Source organism: Sorex fumeus, unplaced genomic scaffold (genome assembly GCF_029834395.1).
Source record: "Sorex fumeus unplaced genomic scaffold, SorFum_2.1 ptg000028l, whole genome shotgun sequence".
NCBI lineage: Eukaryota > Metazoa > Chordata > Mammalia > Eulipotyphla > Soricidae > Sorex > Sorex fumeus.
In genome coordinates, this window is record NW_026606085.1 from 8,189,045 (window position 1) to 8,204,673 (window position 15,629).

At 48.2% G+C, this 15,629-nt stretch overlaps 1 protein-coding gene across 2 annotated transcripts; it reads right to left on the reverse strand.

Annotated features, from left to right (window-relative positions):
• Positions 1-470: 470 nt before the first annotated feature.
• CCDC82 (coiled-coil domain containing 82) lies at positions 471-14,826 on the reverse strand. Of its 2 annotated transcripts, XM_056114980.1 has the most exons (8): positions 14,112-14,224; positions 10,280-10,944; positions 9,542-9,776; positions 6,349-6,441; positions 5,787-5,911; positions 3,696-3,866; positions 2,869-3,054; positions 471-1,018 (listed from the first exon to the last, which is right to left on the reverse strand). In XM_056114980.1, the coding sequence occupies exons 2-8, from the start codon at positions 10,928-10,930 to the stop codon at positions 950-952; spliced, it is 1,530 nt and encodes a 509-aa protein (XP_055970955.1). In that variant the 5' UTR covers positions 10,931-10,944; positions 14,112-14,224; the 3' UTR covers positions 471-949. The 2 variants fall into 2 exon arrangements, with proteins under 2 accessions (XP_055970955.1, XP_055970954.1); XM_056114979.1 differs by lacking the exons at positions 471-1,018; positions 2,869-3,054; positions 14,112-14,224 and adding an exon at positions 14,676-14,826 and having other exon boundaries at positions 3,518-3,866.
• Positions 14,827-15,629: the final 803 nt, after the last annotated feature.

Here is a 15,629-nt window from a genome sequence, read left to right on the forward strand (position 1 = left end):
AATTAATAAAATACATCTTAATCATCAACACTGTCATTGTCACTGTCCTCCCATTGTTCATCAATTTGCTAGAGTGGGCCCAGTAACATCTCCATTGTGACAATTGTTACTGTGTTTGGTGTATCGAATACATCACGAGTAGCTTGCCAGGCTTTGCTGTGTGGGTGAGATACTCCAGGTATCTTGCATGGCTCTCCAAGAGGGGTGGAGGAATCAAACTCGGGTCGGCCATGTTGGCCACTTGCAAGGCAAACGCCCTACCTGCTATGCTATCGCTCCAGCCCATCATCAACACACAGACAAAAATTGAATATAAAATGAGCATTCAAAGCATGAGACATATCTCATGTGGAGGGTCCTGATTGAGGCTGGAATGCTGACGGCCCACACTCAGCTCTATGGGAAACCCAGAGAAACCCTGTAGGGGTGGAAGTGTGGGCCACAGTCTGCTTTCAGGGCAAAGGTCTGGCAAGGAAGGAAAAGCCATGTCCTCCCCCTTGGCCGCTGATTTAGGTGATGACAGTAAAAAGTCAGTGAGTGAAGATCTTTTAGTGCTGCAAAAGAGCAATGCACAACCTGGGCAGGGGTTCAGCCATAAATGCAGGGAGATTTTAGTCTGCATTTTAAAAATAGTCTTTTCTCTACTGAACAGAGCATGAGCAGCTCCAGCGCCGAACAAGAGTGTGATGGATCCATACACACAGGCAGAGCTGCAGACAACATGAATTTAAAAATTAATCAGATTGTGTATTATATGCATTGCAGATTAAAGTTTTATTAGATTGCAGAGTGCCTTTTTATGGAGATAAAGATGAACATATGCTTAGACAAGATATCCTGCCACAAAGATACACATAAAATGTACAGATATGTTACAGGGGACAGAGAAACAAGATTGATCGTGATTGCATTTACAGGAATTCATAAAGGCTTCTCTGGAGGGAACGTGTCACAATTCAAACTTCTCATCTTGAAAGTAATCTGCAGAGTTGAGATAGTCTTGAAGTTGGCTGTATTTCTGGGTGTGCAATAGAAAAGCAAGTTACTGAGGGTGGCACGGACAGAGAGGGAATGACTCGCCAGCTACTGACAAGGTTGGGAACAAACCCTGTTCATGGTATCATGAGAAAAAAACACATCACTTTTGTTTTAGCCATACACAGGGACTTGGTTTCAAATAAGTGTTTCCGAATCCTACAGAGCACTGAGGGGAGACGAACCCTCACCTGACGTGCCTCTCTTGGCATCAGGGGCTATTCTACAACCCGTTCGTCATGAAAGTAGAACAGCCCAACAGAAGTATGGTTCCTCACAGTCCAGAACAGCAGGGACAGAGCCAGCAGGGCCGCGCCAGCTCCAGAGCCCAGCATGGTGACCACCAAGGCACAGACCCGACAGAGGTGGGGTTCTGGCAGGTAAGGCCACAAGAGTGGCCTGTGCACCCCACAGTGACATTTTTTATCTGGCAGAGATGTGAAGGGCAGCGGCTTCTGTGGATATCAGTCCACACCCTCTAGGGGGGACAAGATGGGAGAGCGAGGGGGACTGACCACAGCAGTTGGCCCCCAACCAGGAAAGCAAACAAAATATATACATGCATGGAATCTTCACAAATGTTTTCCAAATTAGTTAACATAATTAACTATGCTAAAGCCAGAATTTCTGAAAAGAGTGAGACAGACCTGCATACTTAAGGATTCTTTTTGTGATGTATCTGAAATGTAAATACAAGAGCAAAGCAGAGACTGCCCTTGGGCTGCTCCCTCCACTTACCTCCTGGTCTCTTTGCTCTTTCCCTGGCGACCTGCTGACCCCTGAGTGCCCAGGTGGGCATCATGCCCTGTTCCTTTTTTTTAAGCATTTTTTTGGGTCACACCCGGCAATGCACAGGAGTTACTCCTGTCTCATGCACTCAGGAATTACTCCTGGTGGTGCTCAGGGGACCATGTGGGATGCTAGGAATTGAACCCGGGTCAGCCATGTGCAAGGCAAACGCCCTACCCGCTGTGCTATCACTCCAGCCCCCCCCCCAGCCCCTCTCCTCCCCATGCCCTGTTCTTATCCCCCACTTGCCCCTTTGCCTTACCAGTGAGGGTCACACACAGAGCCTTCGAGAGGGGGAGGGGAGAGCCCCATCTGTGTGTTTGTAGGCCTTTGGAGAGGTCCAGAGTCGGGAAGGCAGTGGGTGGAGAGGGCGAGGGCTGTGTGTGGCAGGACCAAGCAGTGGGGTGGGCACAGGAGTGCAAAGGAGAGGGGGAAGCTGGAGGGTACAGGGGGGGCACTGGGGTGGGGACAGACTAGCTGGATCACTTAGCACTCAGTTTGTGACTGTTTTCCTCATTCCTTGAGATGGAAAGCAGGTGCTGGGGCTCCCGTCAGCGTCAGGCTCTCCTTTGTCCATTCAGACTCAGATATTGATTAGGGCTGTCTGGGGACCCCCAGGCAGTTCTCTTGTTGACTCCCAGCCCAAGGCTCACCTTGAAGAACGCCAAAGCACATCCTAAGGGCTCGTGGGGGGCTGCCAGCAGACGGCAGGGCAGCCTTAATGCCCCCACTTTAGCCCTGACATTCACATCAGTGCCCAACAGGACTGGGGGGACATCAGCACTACCTGACAGTGCTGTACCCTGACTCTGTCCAGCATGCGCTGCTAGCAAGTCCCCACATGCATAAGCAGCAAGGGCAGTCTTGGGCTGGGCGCCGCTGGGAGCACCGGCCTTAGATGTGGGGGCCACGCAGAGGCGCCAAGAATAAAGACATGGAGAAGAGAGTCTGGGCCTCATGCAGCTCGTCTAACTATCTCTGCCCCCTTGACAATCACGACTCAGACCAAAGGAGGACGAGACGCTTCTTTCCCATTCCCCTTACCTCCTTAATCCAGCCACTTTCTTTGGACTGATTGAAAATTCTTTCCACTGTCTCTTTAACCTGCTCATTCTCCACCTCTTCTGTCTTCGCGATAGAGCAACATTCCTGGTACAGCTTGAACTTAAAGTGCTTCAGTGCGTGATAGATTTGGGTGCGGTTGGCACAAATCCTGCCGACGGTAAACACCTAGGGGGAGAGACAAGCCTGACCCCACGGAAGGCGGGAAGGCACAGCGGCGGGCACACAGCCTCGGCTTGACTCTGTGCTCCGCGGGGTTCGGGAAATGGGCCTGGCTGCCCCTCTGCTCTCTGATGCATAGTCCCAGTCCCAAATGGAGCAAGCGCTGGGCCTGGTGCTGGGGCTTGTGAGAGGAGCCCCCCCTCCCCCCACATGGTTCATCGATGCCCTAGAGGGGTCCCAGGAGAAGGGGCCTCGGGCATAGGATCTGGAGCATGGTTACCCAAGGCAGGATGAACCCTGGTCGGCCAGGTACAGAGAGCGTTTGGTGGCCGTGCCCAGGCCCCTCCAGGGGTGGGAATGACAGAGAAGTGACTGCAAGGCGATAGCACAGCCTGCTTGGCCTAAGACAACCAAGTCTTATTCTGAAACTAATGAATGTCAATTTATTGCTGAATTCTTTATCCCCAACACTCCCCCCCCCAATTCTGTGTATAATTTTGCATATGATCATATTTTCTTCCTTGATATCTGGGACAGGCTAGTGGCCCTCCTGGGTCAGGTTCAGAAACTGCCCCTTGCCCGCCCTCTCCCTCTCAGCCTCCTGCTGCCCGTGAACACAGAGGGCATCCGTGAGCGCGCAGACGTGCCTGCTTGTCGTGCGACATGAAGTCGTCTGTCTCCATGGTCTTGGTGTTGTAGAGCCTCCCAGACAGGAGCACCGAGTAGCGGCAGAAGCGCTGCAGCCCGCATGCCTGGCAGTTGCACGTCTCTGGGTTCCTCAAGTGGATGGTGACGTGGGAGTAGTTCTCCACCCGCTCCTGGAAGCGACAGAGCGGGCACGGGCAGAGGCGGCCCAGACACATGCGTGTCCCTACCCGGCGTTTCAGTAAAGCAGCTCAGGGAGTGGGAGGGAGAAAGGGAGTGGAGGGATGGTAGGGAGGACCCGAAATAAAAGGAAATCAGTGGTCTTTCTTTGAGTACTGAAAAGCGGAGGGCAGGTTAGCACTCAGACTCTGGATATGGGGGACCCCAAAGAGGAAAGCCTGGGTAAGATGTTTGAAAAACTTTTAAAAAATAAATTTATCATTTAGGTCAGTGAAAGAAAAGAGCCTGACTCAGGGAACATTAATGCCACAGCTCCCACACAAGCCACTACTAGTTTGGAATTCTTACAGATTTTAATTCACATCCCTTTTTTCTTTTTTCTTTCTTTTTTTTCTCTTTTTTTGGGTCACACCTGGTGATGCACAGGGGTTACTCCTGGCTCATGCACTCAGGAATTACTCCTGGCGGTGCTCAGGGGACTATATGGGATGCTGGAAATCTAACCCGGGTTGGCTGTGTGCAAGGCAAACGCCCTACCCACTGTGTTATCACTTCAGCCCCACATCCTTTTTTTTTTTCTTGCTATCTCTAGTTAGTGTCCATCAGCTAGGTAAAAACAGGAAAAAAATATGAGCAGGAGAAAAGTTCAGAGTAATGGAAGGCAAAAATTTTTGTTCAGGTCAGTCAAATGGAGAAAACCAAGATTGCTTTCGTCCCCACCGTGTGAATCAGTAATTAGCCACACTTTGTCTTAGGAATGTCTGTGTTCTCCCGTGTCCCGTGTGAGGGCTGAATTGGCACCCTGGAGCCTGGAGTGTTAAGTGTTGGTTTAATGGGTATAGCCTGGCACCTGTGTTAGCAATGGGTAAGCAGGAAGGACTGGGCACATGCTGGTGAGCTTGGTGAGGCCGCAGGGTTATGGTGTAAGGGCATTTCTGTGTCTGCCCTGGGCTGGCCCCAGATGCTGTGTAACTTACTTGAGGACACCTCAGTGAGGGCATCACACAGTTTCCTCATAGGCAGCAGCCCTCAGTATGGCGCCATTCACAGATCATAAAACAGTTCTCTCCTGTCCAAGCAGAGGGACAGAGTGCCTACACACACCCTGTGAAACACTTCAGTTTGCAAGTAATAAATATATGCATCCCCCCCATCCCCCCCAGTAGTAGATAAAGCTATTTTGGATTGTGCCAGGCACTTTACCTTCAAAAACAATTGACATTTCCCTGTAAATGAGAAGGCACACCCCCAGGAACTGGACTTCAAAGAGTTTCACCAGGGTGGGTGGAGGCGTTGAAATGTAGCCTGATGGGATGCAGCCTCTGTCTCAGTCCCTCCCTAGGCCTGGGCCCCATCCTGGGGGACTTACTGGTGCCTTACTGGTGACTTATTGGTCACCAGATCATCCAGACCCTTGGGGAAACCTGATCTGAGAACAGAGAGAGACCAGCTAGCTCTGGATTCAGTGCCCCTGGCTCCATTCTTGTGCTATTCTTCCTTTTTCTAATCCTCAGGACATGGAAGAGAAGCACAGCAGGAAATCCAGCCCGGGAGAGAAGAAAGGGCTCCTTGAAAGCCACACAGAGTGGCTTCTCCTCTGACACCACAAACTGGAGAGTAAGAGGGTGGGGGCTGCCCTGGCCTGCTCCTCAGGGTCTCCTCCAGGTCACTGAGCTGTTTCCCATCCCGGGAGACCACCTCCCTCTGTGAACAGACAGGCAAACCCCAAGAGAAGCATGCAGAAGCGCTTCATTCCCAGAAGGTGGAGTTACAGCCAAGCATCACTGTGGCAACCGCTTTAATGAGAGGACAGTGGTAGAGGCCAGTTACAGCGATTTTAGGTCTATAGTCTGTCAGGACACTGGGGTGCCCTGCCCTGGCACGAACCCCAGAGACTGTGACCCAAGTAGTACCTTGTATTGTTCTTTCCAGCGGCTTCTAGAAACTAAGCTCTCCAGACGGGGCTGGATGAAGCGGTTGTCCAGATAATGGAGCGATGTTAACATGTCTTGTGCGTAGGTCTTCTGCCTGGTGCCATCTGCTCGGGGTGTAACAACAAAACATCACTTTGCCCTTAGAATATTGGAAAGATGGGGGAGGGGTTACACCGCCCCCCACGAACCAGGTGGAGACCAGTTTACTGGTCGAGTGGAGCAAGTCTGAGGGCATGAAACAGTCTAAGCTGTCTTGGCAAGATTCGAGATGCCAAGAGAGCCTGGGAGGAGTTGGGAGAACTGTTGATTGCTTGGGGAGCTCTCCTGGGACCCTGCAGAGTGCAGAGAAGACACTCTCAGGCTTTAGCAGTCAGCAGGATCCTCCTGAGGACCAGTGAAGGTCTGACCTTCCTCTGGATGCATGCAGAGGTGCATGCTATGCTGCTGTTTCTTATCCTCACTACGCTTTAGATCGACACACACAGGCACACAGTAAGGAAAAGCAGCAGGCCTGCTGGTTCCGCCCCTATGACAGACTTACCATAGAGCGAGCCCAGAAAGGAGGCATCCAGAGCATTGATAAGCAGGGCCTTCACCACACGCTCAAAGTGGGTATAGTGGTCACTAAAAGAATCTGAAATCAGTTTAACATTGATATTAGGACGCAGCAGACAATGAGATTTCCTCCCTACCGTAGGCCCCTTTCTCCAAGGCAAGACACCATTGCTATAAATAAGAGCAAAAGCTATAATTGTCCTAATTTTATCGGGTTGTCTTGGCAAACTAGTTGGCCACTGAGCAAACCTCACTTTTCAGAGGAAGTGATTCTAATTCCAAACATCTGTCATGCTGAATGATTGTCGCCTTCTAAACATTGAGAGGAATCTGCCCAGGAAGGCAGGGAAGGTAAGTCATGAAGAGACCAGACCACTGCCCAGAGCAGGATGGAAGCCTCTGAAGGAATCCTGGCAGCACACCCATGACCTATCTCACTGCTTCATGCTACATGAGGTCACCTAGGTGTCACCACAGTAGCCAGCAGAGCCCCAATGGTGCCACACCAGGTGCCTGTTTTCTGCAGAGTAGTTATTGTACCCTCTGTCCATTTTCTGTAGAACCCCAGTGACACTCCATCCTCTGCCTGTTTTCTGCTTTTCCAGATTCAGGATTGTCCTTGCGCCAATGCTAAGGAACATTCTACCTGCTCTGTGAGCCTGTGAAAATGTGAAAAGAGCCTGAACATGGCAGCAAAAGTGGGACATGCTTGACCAATGGCTGAAGCAAAATAAGGGGACATTCTTGAATGGCAGTTGAAGCAAAATAAGGCCTCTTGATAACATCCACCAGTGGATTGGATGGGTGGATGGAGGCTGGGATTATACCAGACAGTGCTCAGGGATTATGCTAAACTCTGTGCTCACAGATCACTCCTGGCAGTGCTCAGGGGACTATATGAAGTGCCAAGGATAGAGCTTGGGTTAGCCATGCACTAGGCACATCCCCTGCCCTCTGTACGGTCTTCTCTGGCCCTCACCAGCAACACATAGGTCACCTAACAGCCACCAGGAGTGACCCCTGGGCACAAAGCTAGAAGCAAGCCCTGAGCACCACCAAGTGTGACCCCAAATCAAAGAGCAAAACAAAACAGATTTTGAAGTAGGAACTAAAACTTTTTGTTGGCTATTCTATTCTTAACAGCCTCCCCAAATCTAAGGAATTTTCTGGTGAGACTGAGTTATGTTTAGAGGCATGTTTTTGAGGGCTGGGAAGGTGACTTGACTAGGGGAGGCACATTTCCGGCAAGGGCATTGTAAAGCCCTAAGTCTGCCCACTGCCTCACATCCCCACTCCCAAGACAGCAACATAGCCCCAAACACGGCCTGGTCCAGAGATGTTAGCATGTGGCTCCTCTGAAATATTCTAAATATGGGGCCCAGAGTGATCAGACAGAGGCAGGTGCTTGCCTTGCACACAGATGACCCGGCTGTGTGACCCCAACATCCCATTTGGGTTTTCCAAGCCCCACAGAGAGTTATCCCTTAGGAGTCAACCCCAAGGACCACTAAGTTTGGCGCAAATCCAAATAAACATTCTTTTTAAAAAATAAAACCACAGTGAGCTTTAAAACTTAAAATTATTGGGTCCAGAGAGTGCAGTATGTAAGGCACTTTTCTTGCATACCGCCTACCTCAGCTCCATGCCCAGCATCCCAGAGGGACTCCACAGCACCTGCAGGAGTGATTCCTGAGTGCAGAGTCAGGAATAAGCCCCCAGCGTCACCAGGAATGGCCCGCAAAACAAACCAACAAAAATTTAAAAATGTTGTATAAACTATTTTACACTATGCCAACCTTTGGGAGATTTGCATAACCCAGGCAACCAATATTTTCTTGATGCCCAATGCATAATATTACAAAGCCATGCATGTAAGATAACCATTGCCAGACAAAGAAATGGATTATAATGTAAGTAAGGAGGGATTAAATACATGGTTACAGATTCCATTCTGCAATTAACCTTGTCAAACTTTGGTATAGTGTAAAAAGGGAGTATTTATAAGGGTTTTTTTTTTTTTTTTTGCTTTTTGGGTCACACCCAATGATGCTCAAGGCTTACTCCTGGCTCTACACTCAGGAATTACTCCAGGGGTGTTTAGTGTTTAGGGAATTATATAGGATGCTGAGGATTGAACCTGGGTTGGCTGTGTGCAAGACAAATGCCCTGCTGGCTATATTATCACTCCAGTCCTACAAACATTTTTCAAAATTGACTTGAGAACACCCCTCCCTTTTTCATTAATTTTTTTATTATATGAATGAAGCAAATTTGTTTCCACTGACTTCAACAAAAAATACAACAAACTGAACATAAAAGCAAATATTAAAACATGACTGCCTTATGGGCTAGAGCGATAGCACAGCAGGTAGGGCATTTGCCTTGCAAGCAGCCAATATGGCCAACCTGAGTTCAATTCCTCCGCCCCTCTCAGAGAGCCTGGCAAGCTACCGAGAGTATCTCGCCCTCACAGCAGAGCCTGGCAAGCTACCCGTGACGTATTCAATATGCCAAACACAGTAACAATTGTCACAATGGAGACGTTACTGGGCCCGCTCAAGCAAATCGATGTACAATGGGAGGACAGTGACAGTGACTGCCTTATATTGAGCTAGATGTTAAAAATATTTAATGAAGTGCAAAACAAAGTATTTTTTCTGTGGGGAAAACTAATTATAAAAATAATTATTTTTCATGAATTATGCCATTTATGTGAACATATAATAGTAATGCCATTTTGTCAATTCCATATATTATAAATCTGTTTTGCATTTCTATAATGGCAAATGTTGATAATATTCATAGGCTCAAAAATATATAGGCTACTTAATAAATTTTAAGAGTGCAAAGCATTCCCCAAACCACCGGAATTAGCTACTTATAAAGTTACTCAAACATGCAAACATTATTCTGGGTTAATAGTTAGAACACAGTGTCAGAGAGGAGGATCTGGAAGCTCTGTGGGTTGCGCTTGCCTTGCACGTGGCCGATCTGGGCTCATTCCAGGACCCCGTATGGTCCTGAGCTCCATTGGGAGTGACCCCTGAGCACAGAGTCAGGAGTAAGTCTGAGCACTGCCAGTTGTGGTCCCAACGCAAACAAACAAATAAAGAGAGATGAGATGTTAAACAGACGGTGATTGGAACAATCCACCAGGTACTTCTTGTTTGTGAACTTACAAAGGGAATTCTGCTTCACTAATTTCAGCTGTGATGTGGTCAGGTTTTCTCCTTGCTGGCTTTTATTTTCTTCTTCACCCTCCTCATCTTGCACTACAAAGTCATCAATAACGTAATCATCCCCGTCATCACCATATTCTAAATTCTCCTCGTCCTCATCCTCCTCTTCCTCGTTGTCCTCCTTGTTGTTGTCCTCATTCTCATCACTGCTCGGGTGTGATTCCTTTTCAGAGTCCTAATTAAACCCGAACAGAATGGTCGGTCAGTAAGTGGTCCTTTTAAAACAATCAAGCATGACTGTAAAGCACAAAGATCAACTCTGAAACAAACCCAAATAAATAAATAACCCTACACATCAATTTTTCTATTTTCAAGTTTCGAATATTAAAGTGCTAAATGTCGAAGATGACAACATACCTGGGGGAGTGATGGAAAAATTTCAAATGGATGTTAAAGTTACAAACAGAAATTAAAAGCAGGGGAGACCCTCCAAGACAAATCACCTCTGTTTGAAAAAGAAAAAGGAAAAAAAAAGGAAAGTGGTGTCCAGAGAGAGGCATGCTCAGACTATGGGGGTGGGAACTACCCCACCCTGGGGCGCACTTGGGAATGCTGGGCTCCTGAGTGGGTTCCTCAGAAATAAACCCTCGAGTGGCCTGTGGGCAGTAGGAACTCCGCTGGTGGCCTGAAAGCCAGAGCCAGGGGAAGAGAAGGGCAGCGGTGAGCATGGGCACACACCTGCTTGTCGCGGCTCCCAAGACGTCCCCGGCAGGCCCTCTGCCTGGACAGCTCCTGCAGCTTCTGCAGCTGAGCACGCCTCCTGGCCACCAAGGCCTGGCCCGGGCTGCCTGCCTCATCCTCCACTACTCTCCGCGGGCGCTTCGTGCCCACCTTCCGCACCAGGATGTCACTGTCCTCGCTGTCGTCGCTGTCATCCATCACCAAGGATGCCCGTTTCCTCCTCCGGCACTGGATGCGCCCTTCCTCCTCTAGATCCTCGTCCACGGCACCTCCTGCTGCCCCCGACGCTGAGGGCTGCTGGGAGTCCCAGGCATCCACTTTGCTCTCCTCCTGGCCTGTGGCACTGCTGTGGGTGTCTGTGTTTCTCTCACTTTCCATGGTGGCAGATTCCAAGTCACTTAACAGTGCTGACTCCCTGTCCCGCCCCTTGTCACTGCAGAGATCTGTGTCATGATCAGTGCCACTGCTGTGGTCACTGTCCAGCTCTTCGCCACTGTCCAGGTCTTCATCGCTGTCCAGGTCTTCATCGCTGTCCAGTAACTGAGAGAGGCTATTTCTTTTGGTCCGCCTCCAATCCACTCGTGATATCTGCTCCGGCTCTTGTGTCTTAGAACTTCTCCTCGTTTCGTGTCTTCTAACAAGTACCATGGTCACTTCAGCTCCTACAAGATAGTTAGCAGAGCCATAGTCATGACAACCAGGTTACAATGAGGAATGCATTTGTGATAAAAAAAAACGGTTTGCAAAGGAAAAACACATGAGTTATGTGAGGGCAGGTGGCAGAACAGTCATTACAATGGGCTGAGCATCCGAGAGTCGCATGAGCATCTTTATAGCATAGCAAATCTGCATTGAAGAACTTTCCATGCACAGAACATCTAATAAGGAAAATTCCAGGCAGCTTTCACTTAGTAGTACCAAGATAAGGGAAAGAAATTGTGATTAAAACACAGTCAGGGAAATCAGTATAGCAAGTGCTTCACTGAAGATTTTGTTCGAGAGATATGATCTTACAGTCTCCTAAGAATTGGTTACACTGCAACAGAAAGAATGTGTCAAAAGGGGGTTTCAGGAGTTAAAATGATAAGATCAAAACTCTGGCACTGAAAAAGAACATGATAATTTTAGTAAATGTGACTTAGAAGGTGTGATAAAGGCTTTGTGTTGGACATAGAGAAGTGCAGAAAAGGATGGATTATAGAATAATTCACACTGTGTGCTTAGGATTCTGAATAGAGAAATGAAATGAAATGAAATGGAATATAAAGGAAGCTCTAAAGTATTAATTGACCTTAAACACAGAGTACAACCTGGATTAAAAAAAACTATTCATTGAACTCTTAGGCACTATATATTTGAGCAAAGTCATACTGGATTTAAAAATCCCATAGCTAACAATATAATATAATCCAATAGAAAACTTACTAACAATCCAATAATTCAGTCAGGTGGAAAAAAAGTTTCCCATTCAGAAGAAGGGGAACTCCATTAAAATGATCACAAGCATATAGTAAAGGAATAGACAGGAAGCTGGGATCACTGGGATGCACATGCTTCTGAGGTTGCTAAGGCAAAAGATACAGGATCACAACATAATGAGAGTGACCTCACAATGCATATGTAAGAGCTTGTCTATTCAACTGTCTCCAAAAAATAATTAACAGTTAAGGTCTATTGTCCAATATTTCTACTGCAGCATCAATGTTCCTGAAGATTTTCTATGAACTATCATATCAGAAAATATAATAATATGCAAATAACCATAATTCATTGATGCCAAAGAATTGTTTAAATGTCTACTTTATTAACTAATCTATCATATAAATAACTTTTATGAGCTTCTAGAAATAAACCAATAGATAGCATGAAAGATAGTTTTAAACATGTGCAAACTCTGAAGGTGATTACAAAAACAGAATGCCAAAACTTTTCCTGAGCACTGGAAGTATGACTGGAGTAAGCTTATAACTTCTCAGGATGGTTACTTTTTCTGAAGGGATAAAGTGCATTCTCCCAGGTTTCAGAGGCAATGGGACTGTCTCTGTGGTGGTAGCACAGCATCTGAAATCAGAATGAGTAGGGAGATACACTGAAAGTTACAGTGTAGGTGGAATATAGCAAAGGCAGTAACGCTATCACCTAAACTCCGCTCTGCTGGGATAACCCCACTAGGCCTGGTCAAGAGGCCAAATATTCTACTCTATGAGACTCATGTGAACTGTTTTACATTTATATTAAGTTCAGGAAAGATGAGATCAGTTATGGTCGAAGTCACCCTTTCAAGAAACCTGTCACTCCTCACAGCATGTGCCGTGCCATCCAGCTCATTGCTGCCTCAGAGCGTCACTATATTAGGGGGGCTTGAAGACCCCACAAAGGAAGCAGCTTCTATCCTGAATACAGAGAGTTCAGCAAAGCAATTGTTAGGCACCTGGGCCATGCCCCTGCCCTCCAAAGGGCATCTTGCTGCACCAAGAAGGCTCTCCGGACTTCCTTATCAATCCTTCACACTGGGAGCAATAATGAAGACACTTGAAAAAAATCACCAAATGTGGCTTCCTAATATGGACAGGAGAAACAATACAGTAAAAGATGACTCTGTCTATTCATAACAGCAGTTTTTATATGCATTAGATCATTTTCCTGTACAATGAAACTCTGCCCACAGGAGATCATTTATCATATCAGCAGGTGACTCCTGAGACCAAAGCAGAGACGCTGAGAGTGTTACAGTATCAAAACATAGTTAAAACTTGGTAATAGCACACAGTTTTAAAAATCCAAAAAAAAAAAAAAAACAAAACCACAATTCCTTCTGTACAATTATTTTTCAGTGCACTCACATTGTAAAAAAAACCCTGATAAAGATACTAAAGTGGGGGCTGGAGAGAGAGCACAGCGGGTAGGGTGTCTGCCTTGCATGCGGTCGACTCAGGTTCGATTCCCAGCATCCCATATGGTTCCCTGAGCACTTCCAGGAGTAACTCCTGAGTGCAGAGCCAGGAGTAATCCCTGTGCATTGCCAGGTGTGACCTAAAAAGCAAAAAAAAAAAAGATACTAAAGAGAAGTTATTATCTACACATATAAAAATCAAAGTTATGGGCAGAGAGTTAAAAAGATTTACCAAAGATCACATACCTGTTTAGTGTGAGATAAGCATCGATTTGAAATATGGTTCCTGGTTCCCTGTCTCATGCTATACAAAAATTTTCTACCAAAGTTCCATTTGTATAAGGTAGGAAAAAGCACGTCTTTAAAAAATCATCATTTTATCTCTCATTCATGCACAATTTGGTTTCAGAAAATAATTAGAAAAGAACTTAAGAGAATAGAGTTTACAAACATGCTTTTAAAATCATGTCACTAAGTTGTAGTGCACATAGGTTAGACCAGAAACTTCTGGAAATAATTTATCCAAGAGGCAAGAAAAGGATGTGTAAAGGAGATGAAAACCTGCACATTTCCTTCTACCGCCTCATGATGACATTGGTGACAGGATTGCAGGAATCCCATACTCAGTCAGAGTGAAGATTCCAACAAAGGCAGTTACTGATGAGAAGGACATTTACTTTGGAAAACTGCAGTCTTAAACATTTAAGGAGGCATATTTTATTTAAATAAAAACCAAGTTTAAATGGTCACATTCCAAATCTTCAGAATCTCTTCAGGAATTCAAAATTGCCATTTACAGCAAATGTAAAGAATGTATGCTGTCATTTAAAAGAGAAGTGTGTTAGAACAAAGCTGTCTTCTTTTTTAAAAAAAAATTATGGGCATTTACAAACTTAGCTAGGGATGGAAGAATGACAGAATGAAAAGTGAACCAACCTTGGAAAAAATGAGATGGCAAAGCTAAGTTGATGGAATGCCATTTCTAATCAAGATGTTAGAATTCACTCAAATGAGAATCCGTGCAAATGGATGTAATATATACATATGCAGAGGAAACACTGGGTTTCTGAAAGGAGATCAAGTTTCTTGAATGATGCCGTACTTTTAGGGAAAGAAAAACAGACTGCACAGAAGCATTAAGTCTGTGAATGGAAACCACCAGTGTTCCCCATCTGAGTGCTTCATGCTCACAGAGTTAGGCTGGCTGTGCCGGAATGTCTATTGAAGCTGATCATCCATCCTGCTTTCTCTCAAATGTGACTGCACAGATTTTCACCATGCCCCTTGAATTTCTCATCAGAAGCTGTATGCCTTCTCTAAGACTTCAGTGCTAACGCATCGCCAGAAAAAAAAATCCATCCTGGGATAGGAATCAACCACCTGCCCTATAAACTAAGTAACGTGGGTAGCTCACACTGAGTGTTTTTTTTAGGTCCAGGGAGCCCCAAGCATCACTTGAAATTCCACCCAAAAACCTGCAATTTGCTTGCAAAACATCACCCTTCTTCACGAGTCCTCTCAACACCGTGCAACAGCGCCGCAAGTCAATCTTCAGTAACCAAAGAAATAACAAGGATTGTCCACTTAGGTGCGGCTGGGCACCCTGCAAGGCTGCAGCGAGGGGCGGTGAGCAGCAGCCCCCTTGGACAGCAGGCGTAGGGGACAGTCCCCCGGCCCAGGGCTAGGTGCATACCCCCTCCCCTCTCCCACTCCTCCTCCCCAGGAGTAGGCGCGGGCAGGCGCAGGCTGGACAAGCGCCGGGCCGGGTGCGGGCATCGGGGCTGCAAGGACCCCGCTGGGCACTGCCCCCTGCGCGCCCGGGAACGCGCGCCCCTGGGCTGGGCGGGCAGCTCGGACCCTGGACAGCTCCCCGCTAGCCGCGGCGCTGGCTCCTGCCCCACGCCTGGTCCCCGCCCCTTCTTCCCTGTGCAGAGAGCGGCGCCGCGGGCCCAGCCCTACCCGGAACTCGGCGCCGCGGGCTTCGACCGCCTCACCTGTCACCAAGCCTCCGCCCGCGCCGGCCACGCCCCCTTCCGGACCCCAGGGGGAAGTCCCGCCCCGGGGGCGGGCCGAGGGCGGGGCGGGGTGGGGCACGCGGCGGCCTCTTCCGGGAGCGCACGGCGGGGCGGAGCGCGGCCCGTGTGGAGACTGAGGTGGGCGCCGGCCCTGCAGCCCCGGCCCTTCCGCTCTCCCGGCCCGGCGCTGCGAGGCGTCTGAGACGGGCATGAGCTGCGGGAGCGGGGTCCGGGCGGGCCGCAGCGCGGCGGGGCCTGCGCGCCCGGCGGGGTCAGGGTGAGGCGCGGCCCGCAGTTCGCGAGCGTGCGCCCCGTCGGCGGCCGAGGCGCGGCTGAGGCGCCGGTGAGGGGTCGCTGAGGGGCTGCTGAGGGAGGTTGCTGAGGCGCCGCTGAGGAGGCCCTCAGGAGGCCGCTGAAGGGGCTTCTGAGGCACCTCTGA